This window comes from Thamnophis sirtalis, unplaced genomic scaffold, assembly GCF_051295495.1.
Source record: "Thamnophis sirtalis isolate CommonGarterSnake01/CBP01778 unplaced genomic scaffold, rThaSir2_p1.2 scaffold_17, whole genome shotgun sequence".
Classification (NCBI taxonomy): domain Eukaryota; kingdom Metazoa; phylum Chordata; class Lepidosauria; order Squamata; family Natricidae; genus Thamnophis; species Thamnophis sirtalis.
This window is the reverse complement of record NW_028261397.1, coordinates 734,760-756,883: the sequence shown is the minus strand read 5'-3', so window position 1 is coordinate 756,883 and position 22,124 is coordinate 734,760. Positions and strand designations below refer to the sequence as shown.

Sequence of the window (22,124 nt, the reverse complement as noted above, 5' to 3'; positions counted from 1 at the left end):
CGGACATCTTCAAGTTGCCAAGGTTGAGAAACACTGGTCATAAGTCTGGAAAAGTGGTCATAAATCACTTTTCCAGCGCCCTTCTAATTTCCCAACAGTGAACAAGTGTCAAGGAGTATCTGTATTGTGGAGTCAAGGAGTATCTGTATTGTGGAGCTACTCCAAGAGTAAAGTCAGGAATCAGTCATGCAAATTTCCTAGAAGCAGCCGGAGGCTTATGGGGCTGGGGGGGGGCTAGGGGGGGGGTTGAAATTCAACTAACTGCCTGCCTTTTTCCACCCAGGAAGTAGATGGAAGATGAAATACCGAAAGACCTCAGTCATATTTTGATGAAGACAGACAGCATGTCAATCAGGCAATTTTTGTCCTTTGCTGGAGGCATCTGGATTCGAACCTTTTGCCCAAGGGGGAGGGAGGGGAGGGGCTTGTGCCCCCCCCATCAAAGCCCATCCAGCAAGCTTCTCTCTCCATGGCACCAGAGGGGCCCTGAAAGGAAACGCGGGGGGCTTTTATTGAAATTTATTCTAGGGGAAAATATGAATACGCAAAGAGAAACTAAGCCAGGGAAGGGGAGAAAGAACAGAAGGAAGGAAGGAGGAAAAGAAAGGTAGAAGGGAAAGAATAAGAAAGGAAGAAAGAAGAAAGAAAAGGAAAAAAAGAAAGGAAAGGAAAAACGGAGGATGCCAGGGAAGGGGAGAAAGAACAGAAGGAAGGAAGGAGGAAAAGAAAGGTAGAATGGAAGGAATAAGAAAGGGAAAAAAAGAAAGGAAGAAAGAAAGAAGAAAAGGAAAAACGGAGGGAAGGAATGAAAAGGACGGAAGGAAATGGAGAAAAAAAAGGTACAGAAAAAGGAAGGGAAGGAATGAAAGAAGAAAAAGGATGGAAAAAAGAAGAGAGGGAAAAAAGGCAATTGCATCCATTTCAATACCAGGAAGGGAAAAAAGCCCCCAACCGGCTGTGTATTTTGTCCGTCAGAGCCCGGCTTGGGGGGGGGGGGGAGGCTCTTCCCAAGTGCTGCGACAGCCCTGCAGAGGAGGACCAGCCAAGGGGGCCTCGGACTGGGGCAGGGTCTCCCAAGCAGAAGCGCCGCCCCAATGCCGCAGTTTGGCTGGGGGGCGGAGGGGGCATCGGGGCGCCTCTCCCTGCAGCATTTGCTGGGGGGGGGGAAGATGCTATGCTGTTGGGGGGTCGGAGGGGGGGCAGTCCCTCCTGACCTCCACGGGGGATTGGAGCAGAGGGGCACACCCAGCAGCCTCGGAGGGTCCTTTGGGTCCGAGAAGAGGCATGGGGGGAATAGAGGCAGAGACCACCACACACCCCCCAAGAAGGCAGGAGGGCGCTGGGCTCTCCTGGATCGGGAGGAAGCGAAGGGGCGTCCCCAGGGTCCCGTTGTCCTCCCCCCCTCCCTTCGTGGGCTCACTCGCCCGGCCAACAGGCCCCCTCCCCTCCCCGGCCCAGATGGGCCCCCAAACTCCCTGGATTGGCTGCAGGGGGGAGCAAATGCAGAACTGGGGAAGCTGCAAAAAAGGGCGACTCCAAACACCCCCCCCCCCAAAAAAATCTCCCAGACGGGAAAGAGGAGGAAAGTTGCATGGAAGGGGAACCAGAGAGGCTTTGGATACTGAGATGGACAGCGAAAGGAAAGGAAGAAGGAAGGAAAGAAGAAAAAGAAAGGAAGGGGAAGAAAGGATGGAAGAAGTAAAGAAAGAGAGATAGACAGATACTTAAACAGCAAAATCACCCAGTTGGGGGGCTGCCAAGGGCCTCTGCAGGAAAAGCCAAGGGGGCAGCCAGGGGGGGGGGGGAGGCTGGAGCCTTCTCTGTTTTAGATGCAAAGGGCATCTCTTCACTTGCAGCTCCCTCTCCCCCCCCCCCCGTTTTGAGGCTTCTGCTCCTCCCTTCTGGGCCCCTCCAGTTGGTGCAATTGGGGGCACTTTCCCTGCCTCCAAGAGACCACCTGGGTGCCCTCCTTCTGCCCCTCCCCATCTTTAGAAAAACGCCCAACAATTTTAGCCCAAAAATGCCTTTCCCCTTCCTTTGTCTTCCTGTTTTTCACTCCCTTGCCAGGGAGGGCCCAGGGCCAGCGCCTTCCGAGGCCCCCCGCCCAGCTTGGCTTCGGGCGAGGGCAAAGCATCTCCAAGCGCCCCCACACACACAACTCACTGGAGCTGGGCACTCAGCCCTGGAGACTGCCAGGCCCGGATAAAAGGAGGCACTCAGCTGGCGCCAGCCCCACTCAAAGGCAGAAAGCAGGGCTGGCCCCACAGCAGGGAGGGGCTCCTGGGGGGGGGGGTATCTTGTCTTTCTCCCTCTGGTTCTGGAGGTCTTGGCAGTAGGCAAAGAGGCTGGCAGCCAATTCTGCCCCCTCCCAGGAGAACGTTGGCTCCAGAAGGAAGGGAGAACTTTCTTTCTCCTTTCAAAATCAACTTTCTTTCTCCTTATTTCTCTCCCTCCCTCCTTTCTTTCATTTTTTTCTCTTTCCTTCAAAATCAACTTTCTTTCTCTTTCTCATTTTTCTCCCTTTCCCTCCTACCTTTCTTCTTTCTTTTTCATTTTTTTCTCTCCTTCCTTTAAAATCGACTTTCTTTCTCTTTATCCTTATTTTTATCTCCCTCCTTTTTCTTTTTTCATTTTTTCTTCCTTCAAAATCAACTTTATTTCTCATTTTTCTCTCCCTCCCTACCTTTTTTCTTTCTTTTCATTTTGTTTTTTTTCTCCTTTCAAAATCAACTTTCTTTCTTTCTCCTTATTTTTCTCTCCCTCCCTACCTCCTTTCTTCCTTCTTTTCCTTCTCTTTCCTTCAAAATCAACTTTCTTTCTTTATTTTTCTCTCCCTCCCTTTTTCTTTCTTTTCTTCCTTCCTTCCTTCAAAATCAACTTTCTTTCTTTCTTTCTTTTTTCTCTCCCTCTTCTTTTTTTTCCTTCCTGTTTTTCCTTCCTTTTTTCTTCCTTCAAAACCAACTTTCTTTCTTTCTCATTTTTCTCCCTCTTACCTTTCTTTTTTTTATTTTCTTTTTTCTCTCCTTCCTTCAAAATCAACTTTCTTTCTTTCTTTCTCCTTTTTTTTCTCCCCCTACCTCCTTTCTTCTTTCTTTTCTTTCTCCTTCCTTCTAAATCAACTTTCTTTCTCTTCCTTCTCTCCTTTCTCTGTATTGCTTGGCATTTTCACCATGTAAGAAAACCGTAGTAAGAACCCCAGCCCATTTGCAGCTGCTGCATCCCTCAATTACAATATTCGTGCCGGGAATCGCTTTGATTTCTTTTACGGTTATTCGCCACCCAAACTCGCTCGAGGAGACGGGGGCAGACATATTGAATAAACACGGACTGAAGTGAACACTGCAGTTATTCATAAGAGTTGTTCAATGCAATAATTGACTAAATGAATACTCAATTAATCTGGCACCAGGTCCGTTCTCCGAGAGGGGAAGGCGGGGGCGTTCTTGCCTGGGGGTGGGTGGGTGGGGGACCAGCCCAGAGAGAAAACAATGGCTTGGCATGCGGAGACCGAATCTCAGACATGTTCGAGCAGCTGGTTGGGGAAGGGGAGGGGGGTTTGCTGGCCATTTGCTGCCCCCCCCCCCCCCAGGCTGACTCAATCCGTTTGCAAGAAAAATATTCAGGTGAGCAGACCTGATAAAGACACCGATTGCTCATCCTCGGGGGAAAAAAGGATTGGCTTGGAAGGGTTTTTGGCTGGCCTCACCCACCCCACCCCAGGCTGGCACACTTCACTGTTCAGCTGGGGAAATAATCGAGGGTGAAGCACACAGTGATCACGGAGAGTCCCAATTCTGTCTTCAGAGGAGAGAAAAAAAGTTTTGTCTAAATCTTCCATCTCACTGAAACCGTCCAAGTATACAGAATGTAGAATAACATGAGTTGGAAGGGAGCTTGGAGGTCCCTCCTAGTGCAGCCCCGATATGCCAGGTGTGTCCGACATTGGAGGTTTTGAGGTCTGTGGACTTCAACTCCCAGAATTCCCCAGCCAGCTAGGCCTTAAAGGTCCCAGAGGTGGCATCCTTACCCTATGCCATTCCCAACAAATGGCTGTCCCGTCAAAACCTCCAGTGATGGGGCACCTTCACTATCTAAACCAGTGTTTCTCAACCTTGGCAACTTGAAGATGTCCGGACTTCAACTCCCAGAATTCCCCAGCAGTGGTTAGGACAGTGTTTCTCAACCTTGTCAACTTGAAGACGTCCGGACTTCAACTCCCAGAATTCCCCAGCAGTGGTTAGGACAGTGTTTCTCAACCTTGTCAACTTGAAGATGTCCGGACTTCAACTCCCAGAATTCCCCAGCAGTGGTTAGGACAGCATTCGCTGGCTGGGGAATTCTGGGAGTTGAAGTCCGGACATCTTCAAGTTCACAAGGTTGAGAAACACTGATCTAAACTACCGTATTCCACTGGTTGATTGTCCTCACTGTATAAGGGGATGCAGACTACAGAGTCACAGTTTGAAGGGACCTTAGAGGTCTTCTAGTCCAACCACTGCCCAACGCCGATCTCTTTTTAAAAACCTCCAACGATGAAGCACCCATAACTTGTAGTGGCAAGCAGTTCCGCGGGTGAATTGTCCTCACTGCCAAGAAGCTTCTCCTGAATATCCAGGTTGATGGGCTTCCATCATTTCTCGTCCTGCCTCGGAGAACACGTGGAAACCCCCCTCCCCTTCTTCTATTTGGCAGCCCCTCAAAATATTGGGAGATGCTATCGTGTCACCCAAAGTCCTTCTTTCCATTCAGCTGGACGTGCCCAATTCCTGAAAATATTCCTTCTGCCCTGCCAGCTCTTTCCTTCTCAAGACTTCTGGAGGTGCATGAAACTCCCTGTCTCCTTGGCGCTCTCGCCAGGGAGCAGCTTCCAACCTGCCCAGCTGATGGGCGTAGCGCCCCACATTTTACATTCTGCCTCGCCTGCAAAGATCAATCGATTCCCTCCCTGGCATTTCGCCCTCGGTCTGTTGCTTGTTTATCTCTCTGCCTCTCGCCGCTCCCCACGCCTGACCGTTGCTCCAAAACAATGCTGGCATTCCCAGGTGGGTATCACGAGCGAAACGGCAGCCTGGAGCCCTGGCAACACAGCAGCCCCTGCCCCCGTTTCTCCAGTGGGGAACGGGCAAACACCAGGCAGCCGTGCGATTGGAGCGCTACGAAACCCCCCCACCTCCCCGGGAGAAACCACGGCTTAATTGGAAGAGCCTGGCGCGGATTGGAGCGACGTCATCTTGGCTGCAATGAGGGTGTGCGCCCACAAGAGGGCAGCAGACAGTTTCACCTGGCTGGGTGGTAATTTGCCGAACTTCAATTCCCATCAGCCCCGGCTGACCTGACCCTCAGCTAAGCTGGCAGGGGCTTATGGGAAGCCCAACACAGACGGAGAAGGCCAGGAGGGGAAAACTGGCTTTCGATGGCACTCTGCTTGTCGTGTCACAAAAAGGGACACGGCAGCCGCCATAAGTACGAGTCAGTTGCCAAGGCTCTGAATTTTGATCACGTGACTACGGGGACGGGGGAAAAAAACCGGTCCCAAGTCCGTTGTTTGTAACTTTGGCCACTAAATGAAATCCCAGCCGAAGTAACTAATATCTACGTGGAGCCTCCATGTGCAGAGGCAGTCTACCTCAGTGTTTCTCAACCTTGACAACTTGAAGTCCTGTGGACTTCAAGTTGCCAAGGTTGAGAAACACTGGTCTACCTTACTAGCAGCTGGAAGTGGTGAACAAACGGCACACGATTTGGTCCGGCCTTTGGTGACCATTGTTTGCAAGTACTTGTGGTCCTTGACTTACGACAACAATAGAGGCAAAATTTGTGTTGTCAAGCGAGACAAGAGGAGTGAGTTTTGGCCCATTTTGAGACTTCTCTTTCCAGTCGCTAAGCGAATCACTGCAGTGGCTCCAATTGGTAAGCCAGTCATTAAGCGAGCCTGGCTTCCCCGTGGACTTTTTTGCTTCTCAAAAGGGGATCAGGAGCAATCAGCAATAGTTAGGCTTATATACCGCTTCCTAGGGCTTTCAGCCCTCTCTAAGCGGTTTACAGAGTCAGCCTATCGCCCCCACAGTCTGGGTCCTCATTTCACCCAGATAGATAGATAGATGATTGATTGATTGATTGATAGATAGCAATAGCAGTTAGACTTATATACCGCTTCATAGGGTTTTCAGCCCTCTCTAAGCGGTTTACAGAGTCAGCCTATCGCCCCCAACAACAATCCGGGTCCTCATTTCACCCACCTCGGAAGGATGGAAGGCTGAGTCAACCCTGAGCCTGGTGGGATTTGAACAGCCAAACTGCTGAACTGAAGTCAGCTGAAGTAACCTGCAGTGCTGCATTTAACCACTGCGCCACCTCGGCTCGGAGACCCCGGGGACACAGCAACGGTCGTAAGTGTGAGCCAACGGCCAAGCGCCTGGATTTGGATCGCGTGGCCCAGAGAGATGCTGGAATGGTTGCAGGATCAGAAGTCACTTTTGCCAGTCCTGTGATAACTTTGAAAGGGCCACTAAGTGAACTGCTTTAAGTGGACTAATACCCGTAGTAGCTTTAAAAATGCTCCATGGCTTGAAATAAGTTTGTAGAGTAGGGGAGAAACCGTGATCTTCTTTTTTTTTAAAAAAAAAATTAAATATATTTTGGGGCCGTGACTCGGATTCGAACCGAGGTTGCTGCGGGAGATTAACTTGACTTTGCATTTGACAACTGCAGCTAGATTGTTTGGTGGCGCAATACTGGAAAGAAGGAAGATTTGTTTACTATCTAGGAATGGACACTGAAAATCACAAACTTTAGCAGAGACGGCTAAAATATCTGCGTATCTCAAGGACAATTCAAACGAGAGATACAAACGAGACAGGGAAAAATGGGTTTGACTATATTCAAAATAAATATGGGTCTAGGAAATTCCAGATTTCAGTTTATGATTTAAGATCAGAAACGATACAAATTGTTTATAGTTAGCCTAGCAAGGAAGAGCTAAGCTCAATTCAAAGATGCTATTAACTTTCTACGTTTTCTCTTAAGTATATTTTAAACTGTTTTTATTAAAGATTTATACCTTGGTATTGGGAAGTCAGGGTGGGGGAAAGTTGGGGGGGGATTGGAGTGGAGTTTACTAAGTTGGAGGAGGGATGAGAAACCGTGATCTTCTGACCCCCTCAATAGGGGGTAGGGGGCAGGCTCTCTGGGGCCAAGCATAAGGCTGCCCAGGGGGCGACTGATGGCCCCAGGACACCCCTTGTTAAACACCACCACCCCCCCAATCTGGCCTTTGGGATTTTTAAGCTTTTTGCCTGTGAGCTTGAACCCCTTTGCTCGTTCTCCTTGCCCCGTGGGATCGGATGAGGGTATTTGGCTCTCTTAGGATGCCGCCAATCCCCCAGAGCCATTCAGGTGAGGTGGGTAAGGAAGAGGGCAGCGCAGGGACAGGTGAGGACACCTGGGGGAGGCTGGTGGCGGCTCAAAGCCAGCGGGGAGCTGCCTGGTTTGGGAGAGGAAGAGAAATAGAATCTAACAACAGGGTTGGAAGGGACCTTGGGGGGTCTTCTAGTCCAGTGTTTTTCAACCTTGGCAACTTGAAGATGTCCGGACTTCAAGTCCCAGAATTCCCCAGCCAGCGAATGCTGGCTGGGGAATTCTGGGAGTTGAAGTCCGGACATCTTCAAGTTGCCAAGGTTGAAAAACACTGTTCTAGTCCAACCCTCCTCTGCTCAGGCTATAAAGTTTCAGGCAAATGGTTGTCCAATCTCTTCTTTTAAAATGCCCAGTGTCGGAGCATTCACAACTTCTGGAGGCAGGCAGTTCCACTGGTTAATGGTCCTCCTTACTTCCAGGTTGATTCGCTCCTTGACGAGTTTCCATCCGTTGCTTCTCCTCCTTGCTCAGGGGGGCTTTGGGGAACAGCTGGACCCCAGCAGACAGACACACCCACCTTATGGCCCTAAGAGTGGGGAATTCTGGGAACTGAAGTCCATGGGTCTTAAAAGCGGCCAAGCCAAGATCGGACATCCCTCACCTAAACCAGTGTTTTTCAACCTTGGCAACTTGAAGATGTCTGGACTTCAACTCCCAGAATTCCCCAGCCAGCGAATGCTGGCTGGGGAATTCTGGGAGTTGAAGTCCAGACATCTTCAAGTTGCCAAGGTTGAAAAACACTGACCTAAACTATGCGGAGGGACTCAAACGCCAGAAAACAGGGCTGGGAAAAGATTTGTTGCTGAAGGATTTCCAAAGGTGGAATTGAATCTCTGGCTTTTTTTAAAAAGCCCGAGTGACCACAGGCCGCCATATAAACTGCAGGGAAATCTTCTGGAATCAACTATGGCTCAAATGATCCCTTGGTGGGTCAGAGGCTCCCCCCCCCAACTAATTAATTTAATTTAATTTATTAGATTTATAGGCCGCCCAATCCCGGAGGACTACCCCAAAATTCGGCTCTTGGCCTTCTCGATCGGGACCTCATTTTCTACAATCAGGCCAGGTCGTGTATATAGGGAAGTCCTCGAGTTACAGCACTTCATTTAGTGGCTCAAAGTTACAAGCACTGAAATAAGTTACCGATGACCCCTTTTCACACCTACGGCCACTGTAGCGTCCCCAGGGTCAAGTGATCAACATTTGGATGCTTAGCAACTGGTTCGTGAGGTTCCAATGTTGAGGTCACATGAACACCCCCCCCCCCCCCCTTTGAGACTTTCTGACCAGCAAAGTCAATAGCCACTTATTTGAAATCGTGCAGGTTCTCCTGCTTCAGCAGGGGGCTGGACTAGAAGATCTCCAAGGTCCCCTCCAGTGCTGCTCTATTCTATTCCTTTTCTATATTCTGTTCTGCTCTATTCTATTCTACTAATTTAGCTGCACTGATTCACTTAACAACCGTGGCAAGATAGGGTGTAAAATGGGGCAAAACTCATTTAACAACTGCTTTGCTTAACAACAGAAAATCTGGGCTCAAGTGTGGTCGCAAGCCAAGGACTTCCTGTAAGCGGGAAAACCCTTTAGATCGGAGGGGAACTGCGCCTTCTCCCTCCTCCACCAAGTCCTCTTAGGATCTGAAAGCAAGGTGGGAAACCGCACTGGTGTTTGGGTTAATTTATTGTAAATCTTCGAATAGTTTTGTAGAACAGTTTGTAAACCTCTTGTACAGACGCTGCGTTGGAGCCCCCGCTGGCCGGCCTCCGCTTAGATGATCCCAATCTGAAAAAGAAGCAGAAACTCTGTTAGCCATCTTGTTCCTGCTGGTCTTAGTCAAGTCAAAGGCTCCTGAAACAGCTTCTTCTTTCCCTCTTTCCTTCCAAGAAGCCAACACAATCCCAGGATGTATAAACAGAGGCATCCAGGTCACCTGAGGTATCTGTACCGAGTTATAAAGCCACATCTGGAATCCCGCAACCAGTTTTGGTCACCATACTACAAAAAAGAAGTCGAGGCTTTGGGAAAAAAGTTCAGAGAAGAGCCACCGAGATGACCAAAGGCCTGGAGACTCACACATAGGAAGAACCGAATTGCAGGATTCGGGTTTTTGGCCAGTCTAGAGAAAGGAAGGACTAGAGGTGGCAGGAGAGCAGAATTCCAATACTTGAGGGGGTCAAGTTATTCTCCAGAGCACCAGGGAGCAGGACAAGAAACAATGGTTGGAAATTAATGAAGGAGGGAAGCAACCTGGAATTCAGGAGAAACTTCCTGACAGTGAGGACAATTAACCAGGGGAACTGCTTGCCACCAGAAGCTTTGGTTGCTTCATCATCACTGGAGGCTTTCAAGAAGAGACTGAACAGCCACTTGTCTGAAATGGTGTAGGATCTCTTGTTTGAGCAGGGGGTTGGACTAGAAGATCTCCACGGTCCCTTCCAGCTGTGCTGTGCTCTCCAAGAGAGCCCCCCTCATCCCCTTTCCCAAAGGTGCCTTTTCGAGGCAACTGAACTTTCTAGATCCTCAACCCCTATAGAAACAAGTCCCATAAAGCACAACTTACCTTGTTGGCCACATCAAGCGCGTCGTAATCTGGAGCGAGACGGACGTAGGCTTTTTTCTCCCCGTCAGGCCTGCAAGGAGGCAGGAAGTCTTAAGCGCCAGAAAACAAAAGGATTTTCCCCAGTTCCAGCCACCAAGAGGGTTACAAATCCCCAGAGGTCTTTAAAGGCATGGCTGAAGGTAGTCCCCCCACTTACAACTCTTCAGTCGTTAAATGAATGGTTGCTAAGTAGAGGACTATTCATGGCATTGTCTTTCTTCTGCAGATGTAGGACCTTTTACTGGCTTCCTTAGCACAGGAATTGGGGTGCAGTCTGATCCCCCAGTTCCGAGGCAGTCGACCCAAATGAAATTAGCAGTAGCAATAGCAGTTCGACTTATATATCGCTTCATAGGGCTTTCAGCCCTCTCTAAGCGGTTTACAGAGTCAGCATATCGCCCCCACAATCCGGGTCCTCATTTTACCCACCTCGGAAGGATGGAAGGCTGAGTCAACCCTGAGCCGGTGAGATTAGAACCGCTGAACTGCAGATAACAGTCAGCTGAAGTGGCCTGCAGTACTGCACCCTAACCACTGCGCCACCTCGGCTCTAAATTGATGCCATGCAGCTAGTCCTTGAATTACAACCATTCGTTTGGTGCCAAAATTGCAATGCCACTGATAAAAAGTTGAATTATGAGCGCTTTTCACTTTATGACCCAATGCAGCATCCCCGTGGTCATGAGATCAAAATTCAGACACTTGGCAACTGGTTCCTATTTATGACGGTCATAGCGTCAAGGGGGGGTCACGTGATCCGCTTTTTTGCAACCTTCTGACAAGCAGTCAGAGAAACCAGATTCACTTAACGGTCTTACTTTTTTCCTTCTTCTAAAAAATACTTTTTTATTTTCCATTTTCATAACATAACATGTATACTATTACATAGCCAATATCCTATTGTATTAAGTAGTAATTACATCAGTTCCTCTTGTCATCAACGCCAGAAAGATAAAAAACCATTGTTAGCTCTTCTGCTCTCCATATACCTCTTTCTTCTGCCTCTCTCCTACCTCCTTTCTTCCCTCCATCATCCTTTCCTACTCTACTTCCCCTTCCTTTCTCCTTCTCTCTCTCTTCATTCCACTCCTCCTTATCCTCCTCATCTTCCCCCCTTACCCTCTCTCCTATCCCTCCCTTCCTATCTTTCTCTCTCCTCTGTTTCCCACTCTTCCTCCCTCCTATCCCTCTCTTCTCATCTTTCTTCTCTCTCCTGTTTCCCACTCTTCCTCTTTCCTATCCCTCTCTTCCCATCTTTCTTCTCTCCTCTGTTTCCCACTCTTCCTCTCTCTCTTATCCCTCTCTTCCCATCTTTCTTCTCCCTTCTGTTTCCCACTCTTCCTCTCTCCTATCCCTCTTCCCATCTTTCTTCTCTTCTCTGTTTCCCACTCTTCCTCCCTCCTATCCCTCTCTTCTCATCTTTCTTCTCTCTCCTGTTTCCCACTCTTCCTCTTTCCTATCCCTCTCTTCCCATCTTTCTTCTCTCCTCTGTTTCCCACTCTTCCTCTCTCCTATCCCTCTCTTCCCATCTTTCTTCTCCCTTCTGTTTCCCACTCTTCCTCTCTCCTATCCCTCTTCCCATCTTTCTTCTCTTCTGTTTCCCACTCTTCCTCTCTCTTATCCCCTCTCTTCTCATCTTTCTTCTCTCCTCTGTTTCCCACTCTTCCTCTCTCTTATCCCTCTCTTCTCATCTTTCTTCTCTCCTCTGTTTCCCACTCTTCCTCTCTCCTATCCCTCTCTTCCCATCTTTCTTCTCTCCTCTGTTTCCCACTCTTCCTCTCTCCTATCCCTCTCTTCCCATCTTTCTTCTCTCCTCTGTTTCCCACTCTTCCTCTCTCTTATCCCTCTCTTCTCATCTTTCTTCTCTCCTCTGTTTCCCACTCTTCCTCTCTCTTATCCCTCTCTTATCTTTCTTCTCTCCTCTGCTTCCCACTCTTCCTCTCTCCTATCCCTCTCTTCCCATCTTTCTTCTCCCTTCTGTTTCCCACTCTTCCTCTCTCTCTTATCCCTCTCTTCCCATCTTTCTTCTCCCTTCTGTTTCCCACTCTTCCTCTCATTCGCTTGGTGTATTTCCGCTTCTGAGCAAACTCCATTCTATGTTGATGGTATTTATGCTTCCATATCAATATACTTAACATATCTTAGTTTTAAAGAAAAAAAATAAGAAAAGACAGTATACATGTGCAATCATATTACTTTAAAATCTAACACCCCTCATTAGGCCTAATATACATCCCTCCCTTGCCAAGTTTGGGGACTCCTGACCTGATTCATCTAACACAAAATGTAGCAATAGACACTTCTCTTTCCAAGATGCCCAGGTGGAATAATATCTCCAGTCCGCTCGCTATAAAGGGCGGAGAGGCTTCAGATCCCTGGGCGTCCTCTGCTTTAAGAGGTAAAATCTATTTTCAAAGCGCTTGGCCTAGAAATGACCCCATCTCCCACTTTTCGGACTTCAGTTCTGCAAAGTTGGAATGGCTGCTTTACAAGATGGATCCTTTCCAATAGATTTTAAGCTTAAGACTTTCAAGTTCATTACACCTTCCCTCCTCTCTCTTCTAAAGCAGGCGAGTTCAACCTTGGGCCGCTTTTAAGACTGGTGGACTTTAAGTCCCAGAATTCCCCAGCCGGCTATTCTTGAAGTCCACCTCTCTTAAAGGTGGCTAGGGAATTCCGGGAGCGGAAGTGCACCGGACGTAACACGGCCAAGGTTGAACTCCCGTGCTCTAAAGCAGTGTTTCTCAACCTTGGCCACTTGAAGATGTCCGGACTTCAACTCCCAGAATTCCCCAGCAGTGGTTAGGACAGTGTTTCTCAACCTTGGCCACTTGAAGATGTCCGGACTTCAACTCCCAGAATTCCCCAGCAGTGGTTAGGACAGTGTTTCTCAACCTTGGCAACTTGAAGATGTCCGGACTTCAACTCCCAGAATTCCCCAGCCAGCATTCGCTGGCTGGGGAATTCTGGGAGTTGAAGTCCGGACATCTTCAAGTTGCCAAGGTTGAGAAACACTGCTCTAAAGGATTCTTCGTGCATCAGTGGTTCCTTTGAAAACATCACGTAGCTCAGTCGGAAAAAGTTTCCATCATCTGCACGAAATGGCCCTGGAGCCCCTCCCCTCACGCTCCCCACCTGCTGCGTTACCTGATCAAGGTGTTCACCTTGGCCACGTCAATGTCGTACAGCTTCTTGACCGCCTGTTTGATCTGGTGCTTGTTGGCCTTCACGTCAACGATGAAGACCAGAGTGTTGTTATCCTCAATTTTCTTCATGGCCGACTCAGTGGTCAGTGGGAACTTGATGATGGCATAGTGGTCAAGCCTGGGAAGGAAAGGGAGGCCTTCATTAGCCCACTGGGGAGCAGGCCAGGGGGAACCCCAAAAGGCTTTGCCCAGGATCAAGGTGCATCAGTTTCCTGTGGCTACAATCACAACCACTCAGACTTTGGTCGCTAAAGCCTCATCACGCGCAGTCTCGATCCTGAAGATACCGTGTTTCCCCGAAATTACGACATGTCCGGATGATAAGGCCATGCCACATTTTTCTGGTGGGCAAAAACATAAGCCCTCCCCCACAAATAAGCCCCCTGGACAACCCCACCCCCACCTCCAGTCAGGCAGAGCGCCGTTCACCAACCTAGCGGTATCCTGGAGGTGCCAAGCCGCAAGAACTGGAGGGGGGGGAGGCAAAGATGATCGCGTTTCTTAGCGTCTTTGGGATACCACTATGTTGGTGAGCAGCTCTGTGCCCAGCTGAAGAGGGGGGGTTGCCGGGGGGCTGCTCTCTTGCAAGCGGGCTCCCAAAGAGCCGGGCACAGCCTCATGGGTGAATGGCTGTGTGGCGCTGTCGCAGCAGCGCAACACAGCAGCCATGAAGCAACCACACTCACGAGCAGCCACCTGGCAAACCCCCTTTCCAGCCGGGCACAGCGCCATTCACTGACCCGGGGGTATCACCAAGCCATGTGTACGCTCTAACGCCCAGAGCGGCCACTGCCGGAAGACTCGGTTTGGAAGCCGCAGAAAAAGCCATGTGACGGAGGTGCCCTGGCTCTGCGGAGAGAGCTGGGCCAAGGCATCGTGAGGCTGGCAGGCACGTGAGCGAGAGTGGAGCAGCCGCTCGCGCAACCCACCTCTCCAGCCGTGCAGAGAGCCATTCACTGCCATTTTGAAGGCACCAACTGCGGGAGCCAGCGAACAAGCGTTCACGTGGCATGGCGATACCCCCAGGTCAATGAATGGTGCTGGGCCCGGCTGGAAAGGGGGTTTGCCGGGTGGCTGCTCATGAGTGTGATTGCTTCATGGCTGCTGTGTTGCGCTGCTGCGACAGCGCAACACGGCCATTCACCCATGAGGCTGTGCCAGGGTCTCTGGGAGCCCGTTTGCAAGAGAGCAGCCGCCCGGCCATCCCAAAACAATAAACCGTCCCCCCATAATAAGGCCCAAGCCATATTTTGCATGTAAAAAGGAAATAAGACCCTGTCTTATTTTGGGGGAAACACTGTAGCACCTTTTAAGAACACAAATAAAGCAGTCTATGCCACAGGACATCAACCAAGGGAATAAAAGGCCTGGAAAGACGAAATAAGGGTAACAGATGGAGATGCTGGGTACCATTTGCCTGTGGAAGCCTCCAGGGGGACATGCTAACTAATAAGCCATCGCACATAGATCTCTACAGTGCTGCACTGTGCTTGAATGGCACAGCTGAGTCAAAGCGGTTTATAGAGTCAGCATATTTGCCCCCATAATCTGGGTCCTCGTTTTACAGACTTCGGAAAAATGGAAGGCTGAGTTAACATTGAGCCGCTCAGGATCGAACCTCTGGCAGCGGGCAGTTAGCCTACAATACTGTATTCTAACCACTTCACCACCGGTTTTTGATGCTCCCTCTACCAAACCACCTGGTTTTAACCTGCCTCGCTCTCACTGAATGAAATGGAAGAGAATTAGGGGTGATATACTGAAGAGGTGCCTCTGCCCTGCCTCAGTGGGGAAGGAAAGATTCCCTTGTTGCAATTGTGATGTTAATACTGCAGTTCAGCGGTTCAAATCTCACCGGCTCAAAGGTTGACTCAGCCTTCCATCCTTCCGAGGTGGGTAAAATGAGGACCCGGATTGTTGTTGGGGGCAATATGCTGACTCTGTAAACTGCTTAGAGAGGGCTGAAAGCCCTATGAAGCGGTATATAAGTCTCACTGCTATTGCTACTGCTATTAATATATAGTGCAAGATTACCCATGCCATGCCTGCTTTGGTTCCCCGCATCATCTGCAGAGAGCAACACCTGGGGCCATCCACTGGATAGCTCAACTGGATATCCAATTATCATTTTCTTTTAAGTGGACTGGAACTGGGCACAGGGTTCAAAATGGGTGTGATTAAAGCCCTATACAGCAGAATTAGAATATCTTTATTTCCTCTTGCGATGCAATCTAAAAATGGAAAACACAGTCCGATAAACTGAGCCATCCCACGAGAGACCCATCATCCACTCCAGCCCAAGGCCTGGGGGAAGAGCCAAATTCTAAGGCAGGCAACTTATTGCCTCGCCTGGGCTGCAATAAGTGGAGAGAATGGCCTTGAGCCACATAGTAAAGTATTGCTAAAAATCACATGAAGGTAGTCCTCGACTTACAAGAGTTTGTTTAGTGACCATTCAAAGTTACACCAGCACTGGGAAAAGGGGACTTATGGACATTTTTCACACGTATGACCATTACACCATCCCCATGATTTACATTCAGATGCTGGACAACTGACTCTTATTTATGACCGTTGCAGTGTCTCGGGGTCACATGATCACCTTTTGTGACCTTCTGACAAGTCAACCAAATGTTAAGATTCACTTAACAACCATGTTATTAAGAACTGCAGTGATTCACTTAACAAGTGGGGCAAGAAGTGTCATAAAATAGGGTGATAATTCCCTTAACAAAGGTCTCAACAGCAACTTAACAGTTGGGCTTAGCTATGCTCATAAGTGGAAGATTACCTGTAATGCTAAAAGTTTGCGATCCTCTCTTGCAGCCCATGGATTGAAGGTTGGGCAGGCCTGTTCAAGGGGTTTGCAGTCCAGGTATAAGCCATTGGACCTTTTTTTGGGGGGGGGGGGCAAGGGCCAACTTACTTGTTCCTCCTCGGGGCGCTCTTCCGGGGATACTTGGGCTGCCGACGTAACCGCAACGTCTTTGGTCTCCGGAAGGTGGGAGACGTCCGGATCTTCTTCTTCTTGTGACTGTGGACCCCTTTCAACACGGCTTTCTTCGCTTTAAGTGCTTTGGATTTTGCCTCCGTCTTCGCTGGGACAGCTGCAGAGGAGGGAGAAACCGGTTTAGTACAGAAGAGCTGAGCTGGTATCTGGTCCTCTGCTCCCTCCACAAGCCTCTGAGGGCCTCAAAGAGAACAGAATTGCAGCACCCCCCACTCCCCCCCACCAATCAAGGCTGCTGATGGAAGCAGGACCCATCACCAGGAGGAAGCCCAGCCAAGTGTCCATCATCCGGGTTATGGCTGTCCCAAAGGTGCTTTTCCAAAAGGCAAGTGAACTTTTTAAAAAAAGTTTCTCTTCTCATCCAAGAAGCTTCTTCAGCTGTTAGAACTGAAGAAGCTTCTTGGATGAGAAGAGAAGCATTTTCAAAGAAAAAGTCAAGAAAGTCCACTTGGTTTTTTGAAAAACTCTTTTTACCTTTGGGACACTCTGGCCAAAAATGTACACAAAAGGGCACAAATTATAGTGGTCTTTAGGACGCAACACAGACTGCAAGAGAATGTGTCCCAGTGGCACTTCTCAAGCACATCATCTTTAACACGCATGGACTTCAACCCCCCGATTCCCCTCAGCTAACATGGGGAAAATGTTCTTCCTGCTCGACTCTGCTCAGTGGGAACTTAATGATGGCATAATGGTCAAGCAGGGAAGGGAGGCCTTCATTAGCCCAGTGGGGAGCAGGCCAGGGGGAACCCCAAAGGCAGAAGGCTTTGCCCAGGATCAAGGTGCATCAGTTTCCTGTGGCTACAATCACAACCACTCAGACTTTGGTCGCTAAAGCCTCATCACATGCAGCCTCGATCCTGAAAACAGCACATTTTAAGAACACAAATAAAACAGTCTATGCTACAGGACATCAACCAAGGGAATAAAAGGCCTGGAAAGAAGAAAAAAAAGGGTAACAGATGGAGATGCTGGGTACCATTAGCCTGTAGAAGACTCCAGGGGGACATGCTAACTTAACAGAATAACACAGTAGCATGGGACCTTGGCGGTCTTCCAGTCCAACCCCCTGTTTAGGCAGGAGATCCTATAGGTAAAGAGTTCCCTCGCACATATGTGCTAGTCGTTCCCAACTCCAGCGGTGCTCATCTGTGTTTCAAAGCCGAAGAGCCAACGCTGTCCGAAGACATCTCTGTGGTCATGTGGCTGGCATGACTAAACACCAAAGGCGCACAGAACGCTGTTCCCTTTTCATCAAAGGTGGTCCCTATTTTTCTACTCTCATTTTTACATGCTTTCGAACTGCTAGGTTGGCAGAAGGTGGGACAAGTAACGGGAGCTCACTCTGTTACGCAGCGCTAGGGATTCAAACGGCCGACCTTTCTGATCGACAAGCTCAGCAGCCACTGCGTCCCCAGTGTTGGAGCAACCATAACTTCTGGAGGGAAGTCGTTCCACTGGTTGATTGTATCTCAATGTCAAGAAATGTTTCCTTAGTTCTAAGGCTGGTTCTCTACTTAAGAGAATGAAGAGGAATTGTCCTTCCAGGAAAAGAAATAAATGAGAAAGAGGGAAGGGCTCTTCCTCAGGTCATCACCCTGTGGGGGAAGATGGGTGGCATAGAAATTTAATCACCAATCAATCAAATTCGAGGCATTTCGCTGGAGCACTGCTGAGTAGAGGGCTGGACCAGATGATCTCTAAGGACCCTTTCCTTCTGGGACTGTTCTCCCACTTCCCCCCCCCCCCCGGTGGGACCCCATATACAAAACCACACAAACCCCCATGTGAAACCACATGCTCCATGACAAATAATAAAACCCCCATAATGAGCACATTCTCCCCCTCCCACAGACCCCAAAACCCATCCTCCCCTTCACAAAATAACCATCCTCATCAACAGCTGGAAAAGGCCAACTTGGGGGGGGGGGGGCTAGAAGCTCAATCAAATTAAGCAATGCCCCTCCCCACGCCCAGCCAATTACCCAAAGACATCGAAAAACCGGGGATGATGGGCACTATGATCCCCAATAAAACGGCCTATTAGGGCCGGCCAATTAATCCTCATCAGGCCGGGGATGATGGGCACTGTGATCCCCAGTCACCATTAGGCCCGGCCAATTACCCACAGCCGTCGAAAAGCCGGGGATGATGGGCACTGTGATCCAGCAGCAAGAGAACCGGGGGGGCGAGATTAAATGGGGGCCGGAGAGAGAGAGAAGGGTCTGAAGAAACGATGGGAACGGGGGGGGGGAACCCGCCCCATCCTGAGGGGGATGCAAGGAGACCACGCGGCCTCCCCTGAGGGGGAAAGACGGCGAGGTAAGCGCCCAGCCGGGCCCAGCTCTCTGGGGAGGCCATGCTGAGGCAGTTTCGGGGTAAGGGCGGCGGGTGGGCACCGCCAGAAGCCGAATCCCCCCGCCAGAGCCCCGCGCTCACCCTCCTTCTTCGCCTTCGGCGCCATCTTGGCTGGGCGCAAAAGAGGCGGCCGCGTGAACGCGGCCTGCGCTTATAAGTGCCAAGTCTCGCGAGAGCCGCCCGGCCAAGCCACGCGGGACTCGCGAAGGAGGCGCGAGCGCGCGAACTTAGGCCTTCCCCGGGGGAGGGGCGGACAATAATAAAGTAACAGGGGGGCGTGGCCGGCCACCGAAAGGGAAGGCGCCTGCGCACCGAGGGCCGGAGGGATTCGCGAGGGATCATGGGAATGGCGGTCTTCATGACGGAAGTGTGGGAGTTGTAGTCCAACGTATCTCTCTCCCGCCCCATCAATCCATCCATCCACGTGGAGTTCTCTATCGATGTGGCGAAAGTCTGTTTTTCCTGCTTTTAAGAGGCGCATTTAAATTTTTTTATTTATTTTATTTATTTATTTATTTATTTATTTATTTATTTTATTATTTATTTTATTTATTTTATTTATTTTATTTATTTTATTTATTTTATTTATTTTATTTATTTTATTTATTTTATTTATTCATTTTATTCATTTTATTCATTTATTCATTTTATTTATTATTTTATTTATTTTATTATTTGTCAACAAGTGCCAGGAAACAAGTATCAGTATAGGCATAGAAGGGGACACATGAAAAATGGCACAAATAAATGGATATAAATAAGGAAAAACATAGCCATAAACACATGAAAAGTGTACATATAAATGGGGGCAGTAGGCACTCTGGTGCGCTTATGCACGCCTCTTGCCCTTAAATTGGTGGCTTTGCTATCCAATGGCTTATGAATCATATGCACAAATGGCTTTGTTGGAGATTAGGGCCTCGGATCCGCAGTGCAGGATCCATGAGGACTAACGCCTTAAAATCACATCTTTTATTCCAGGCAGACGCAGACGCCCGTGCTTAGGTGCCCCAATAGACTCCTGCATGTTCAGGTTTTATTGCCTTTCGTAGTTTGAGAGGCAGGTTCGCTGGAGGGGCCCTCTTCCCATCTTCAGTCCCAGGAAAAGGGACCCCACTTAGCTGGACGCCAGGCCAGGAAGCCCAAGTGGACTTTTTGGGGCCAGTTCAGGCTCTTCCAGTGCCTCGTGTTTTTTTATTGACTATTATTTAATAAATTATACATAAAATTAAAATACAAATTCCAAAGGAAAAAGAATTACAAATAAAACAAAGCTAGGAAAAAACCCCATTAAAAATGAATTATAAAAGATAATGTTTGTTCTTCATTTTTTAAATCAATGTTTTAAATGTTTTTGTCTTATTTTACTTTTGATCATATATATTTTAAAAATATGTATTATTAAATATTATTTATCAAATGCTTTTTTCCTCCCTGCCCCAGCTGAAGCCAAGCCTGGAATAAGAATTTATCTGGGACCAGTACAGGCACAGGCAGCCCTCCCGGGGTTTCCCTGGGAGCAAGGGAAAAAGGGCAGGGTCTGGGTTCTTCTTCACCCTCAGGAGACCACCACCAGCAGCAACTGGGGTCCTCTGAGCCCTGCAAGGTTCTGAGTTTGGCTGCAACAAGTCCACCTTTCACACATTCACAACAAAACCACCTCAAAGCCCAGTCTTCTCTTTTGCATCACTGCACCTGCCTCCCTGCACAGAAGTTTCATAAGTAAATCCAGAATAAATGATGTTCCCTAGTTTACAAACGAAAGGTCTGCAAGAAAACCCACCAGGCTCAGAGAGCACCAAAGACCCCGCAGGCCTCTTCCCCTCCCCTTCCCCTCCCTCCCTTCCCCCTATTTCTCCTCCTCCTCCTCAATCCCCCTTCCTTCTATCACTGATGAGGTTACCTGGTTGGGTCGTGAAACGTCTGCAACAAAACCACAAAAGCTCAGAGGGCACCAAGGACCCCACAGTCCTCCTCTTCCTCCTCTGAAACCCTTCCTTCATCCCTCCCTTCCTACTATTCCTCCTCCTTCATCTCCCTTCTCCTCCATCACCCTCCTTTCTAGCACTGATGAGGTTACCTAGTTGGGTCGTGAAACGTCTGCAAAATAACCACCGGACCCCAGAGTCCTCCCCCACCCACCCCGCTGGAGAATTCTGGGGGTTGAAATCTGCTGCTCTTAATGTTGGAGACCCAGTTCTAAGCCCTTGGCCAAATTGCATTCCTTCTGGAGGGCATGAATGCCATGGGAGAACATTAGTGGTTAATCATCAATCATCCTCAGATGGGAGGTGATTTGGCACGGCCTGGCCCTTCCCACTCAGCCTGGTCTTTGCTGGACCTTTGGACGGGAAGAGTCCTTTCCACCCGCTGCGGCCAGACCTTCCCACGAGAGGACAATGCCAGCTGTTCTTAACAAGTAGTCCTCAACTAACAACTGTTCGGTGACTTCTCAAAGGTACCACGGCACTGAATCCAGATTCCCGCATTAGCTTTGCTTCTCCAGCCATGAGAGTCGCAAAAGGGATCATGTGATCCAGGGAGGGCTGCAGCCGTCATAAATATGAGTCGCCAAGCCCCTGGATTCTTTTTTTAAAAGTTTTTATTTTTATTTTTCCATAACCTCTCTTACATCATTCACCTGAGAGGGGGGTCACCTGGGTGTAGAGTCTTTGTGTCGTCCTATTTAACACCATTTTAAATCTCCTTTTATCCTTGCCTTTACATTTCAATGGCCTTTTAATTCAACTCCTCCCCGATAATTCTACCTTCTTTTCCAAATGATTCAATTTCCCCGTTTCTTTTTGTCTCTATCCATTTTCTATCCATCGATAAAAAACATCCCCGTATCTTCTTATAAATACTCTGGTTCTTCCCTCTCTTTCATTGCCAACCTGAAATCTCTTCATTTCTGCACAGTCTAATTTTTTTTTTTAATTACCTCTCCCTCTGAGGGAATGTTTTCATTTTCCAATTTTGTGCAAATATAATTCTAGCTGCAGTTATTACATGAATAATTTAAATATGCATTTTCTTTACTATATTTCTCTGGTAAAATACCCATCAAAAACAGTTCCGGCTTTAAATCAGTGTTGCTGTATCATCCTTTCCAACCCCAGACAAAATATTGCCCAATATTTTTTTGCCTCTGCACATGTTTCCCACACGTGATAAGGTTGACTCAGCCTTCCATCCTTCCGAGGTGGGTAAAATGAGGACCCGGATTGTTGTTGGGGGCAATATGCTGACTCTGTAAACCGCTTAGAGAGGGCTGAAAGCCCTATGAAGCGGTATATAAGTCTAACTGCTATTGCTATTGCTAATAGGATCCCAGGGTCTGGTGACATTTCCAACACTTGGTTGAGTTATCTTTAAACATTTTTGCCAATCTTTCCGGTGACATATGCCATCTATAAAACACTGTATACAAATTATCTTGATGTGCTGTTGCCACTGTTAATTTATAATTCCTTTCCCATAATTGCTGCTACTTCTCAAGTTCTCCTGTATATCCGAATTGTTTTGCCCACTGTTT

General features: G+C 48.6%; 1 protein-coding gene and 2 non-coding genes across 3 annotated transcripts; all 3 read right to left on the bottom strand.

Moving 5' to 3' along the window:
* Window positions 1–9,078: 9,078 nt before the first annotated feature.
* RPL23A (ribosomal protein L23a) lies at window positions 9,079–18,808 on the bottom strand. The gene is made up of 5 exons (XM_087702833.1): window positions 18,671–18,808; window positions 16,148–16,328; window positions 13,163–13,339; window positions 9,977–10,046; window positions 9,079–9,198 (listed from the first exon to the last, which is right to left on the bottom strand). The coding sequence occupies exons 1-5, from the start codon at window positions 18,693–18,695 to the stop codon at window positions 9,184–9,186; spliced, it is 468 nt and encodes a 155-aa protein (XP_087558959.1). The 5' UTR covers window positions 18,696–18,808; the 3' UTR covers window positions 9,079–9,183.
* Window positions 13,049–13,113, bottom strand: LOC148042359 (small nucleolar RNA SNORD42). The gene has a single exon (XR_015695205.1). It is a non-coding gene; the product is annotated as a small nucleolar RNA SNORD42 (small nucleolar RNA).
* LOC148042358 (small nucleolar RNA Z17) lies at window positions 17,013–17,084 on the bottom strand. Its single transcript, XR_015695206.1, has one exon. It is a non-coding gene; the product is annotated as a small nucleolar RNA Z17 (small nucleolar RNA).
* Window positions 18,809–22,124: the final 3,316 nt, after the last annotated feature.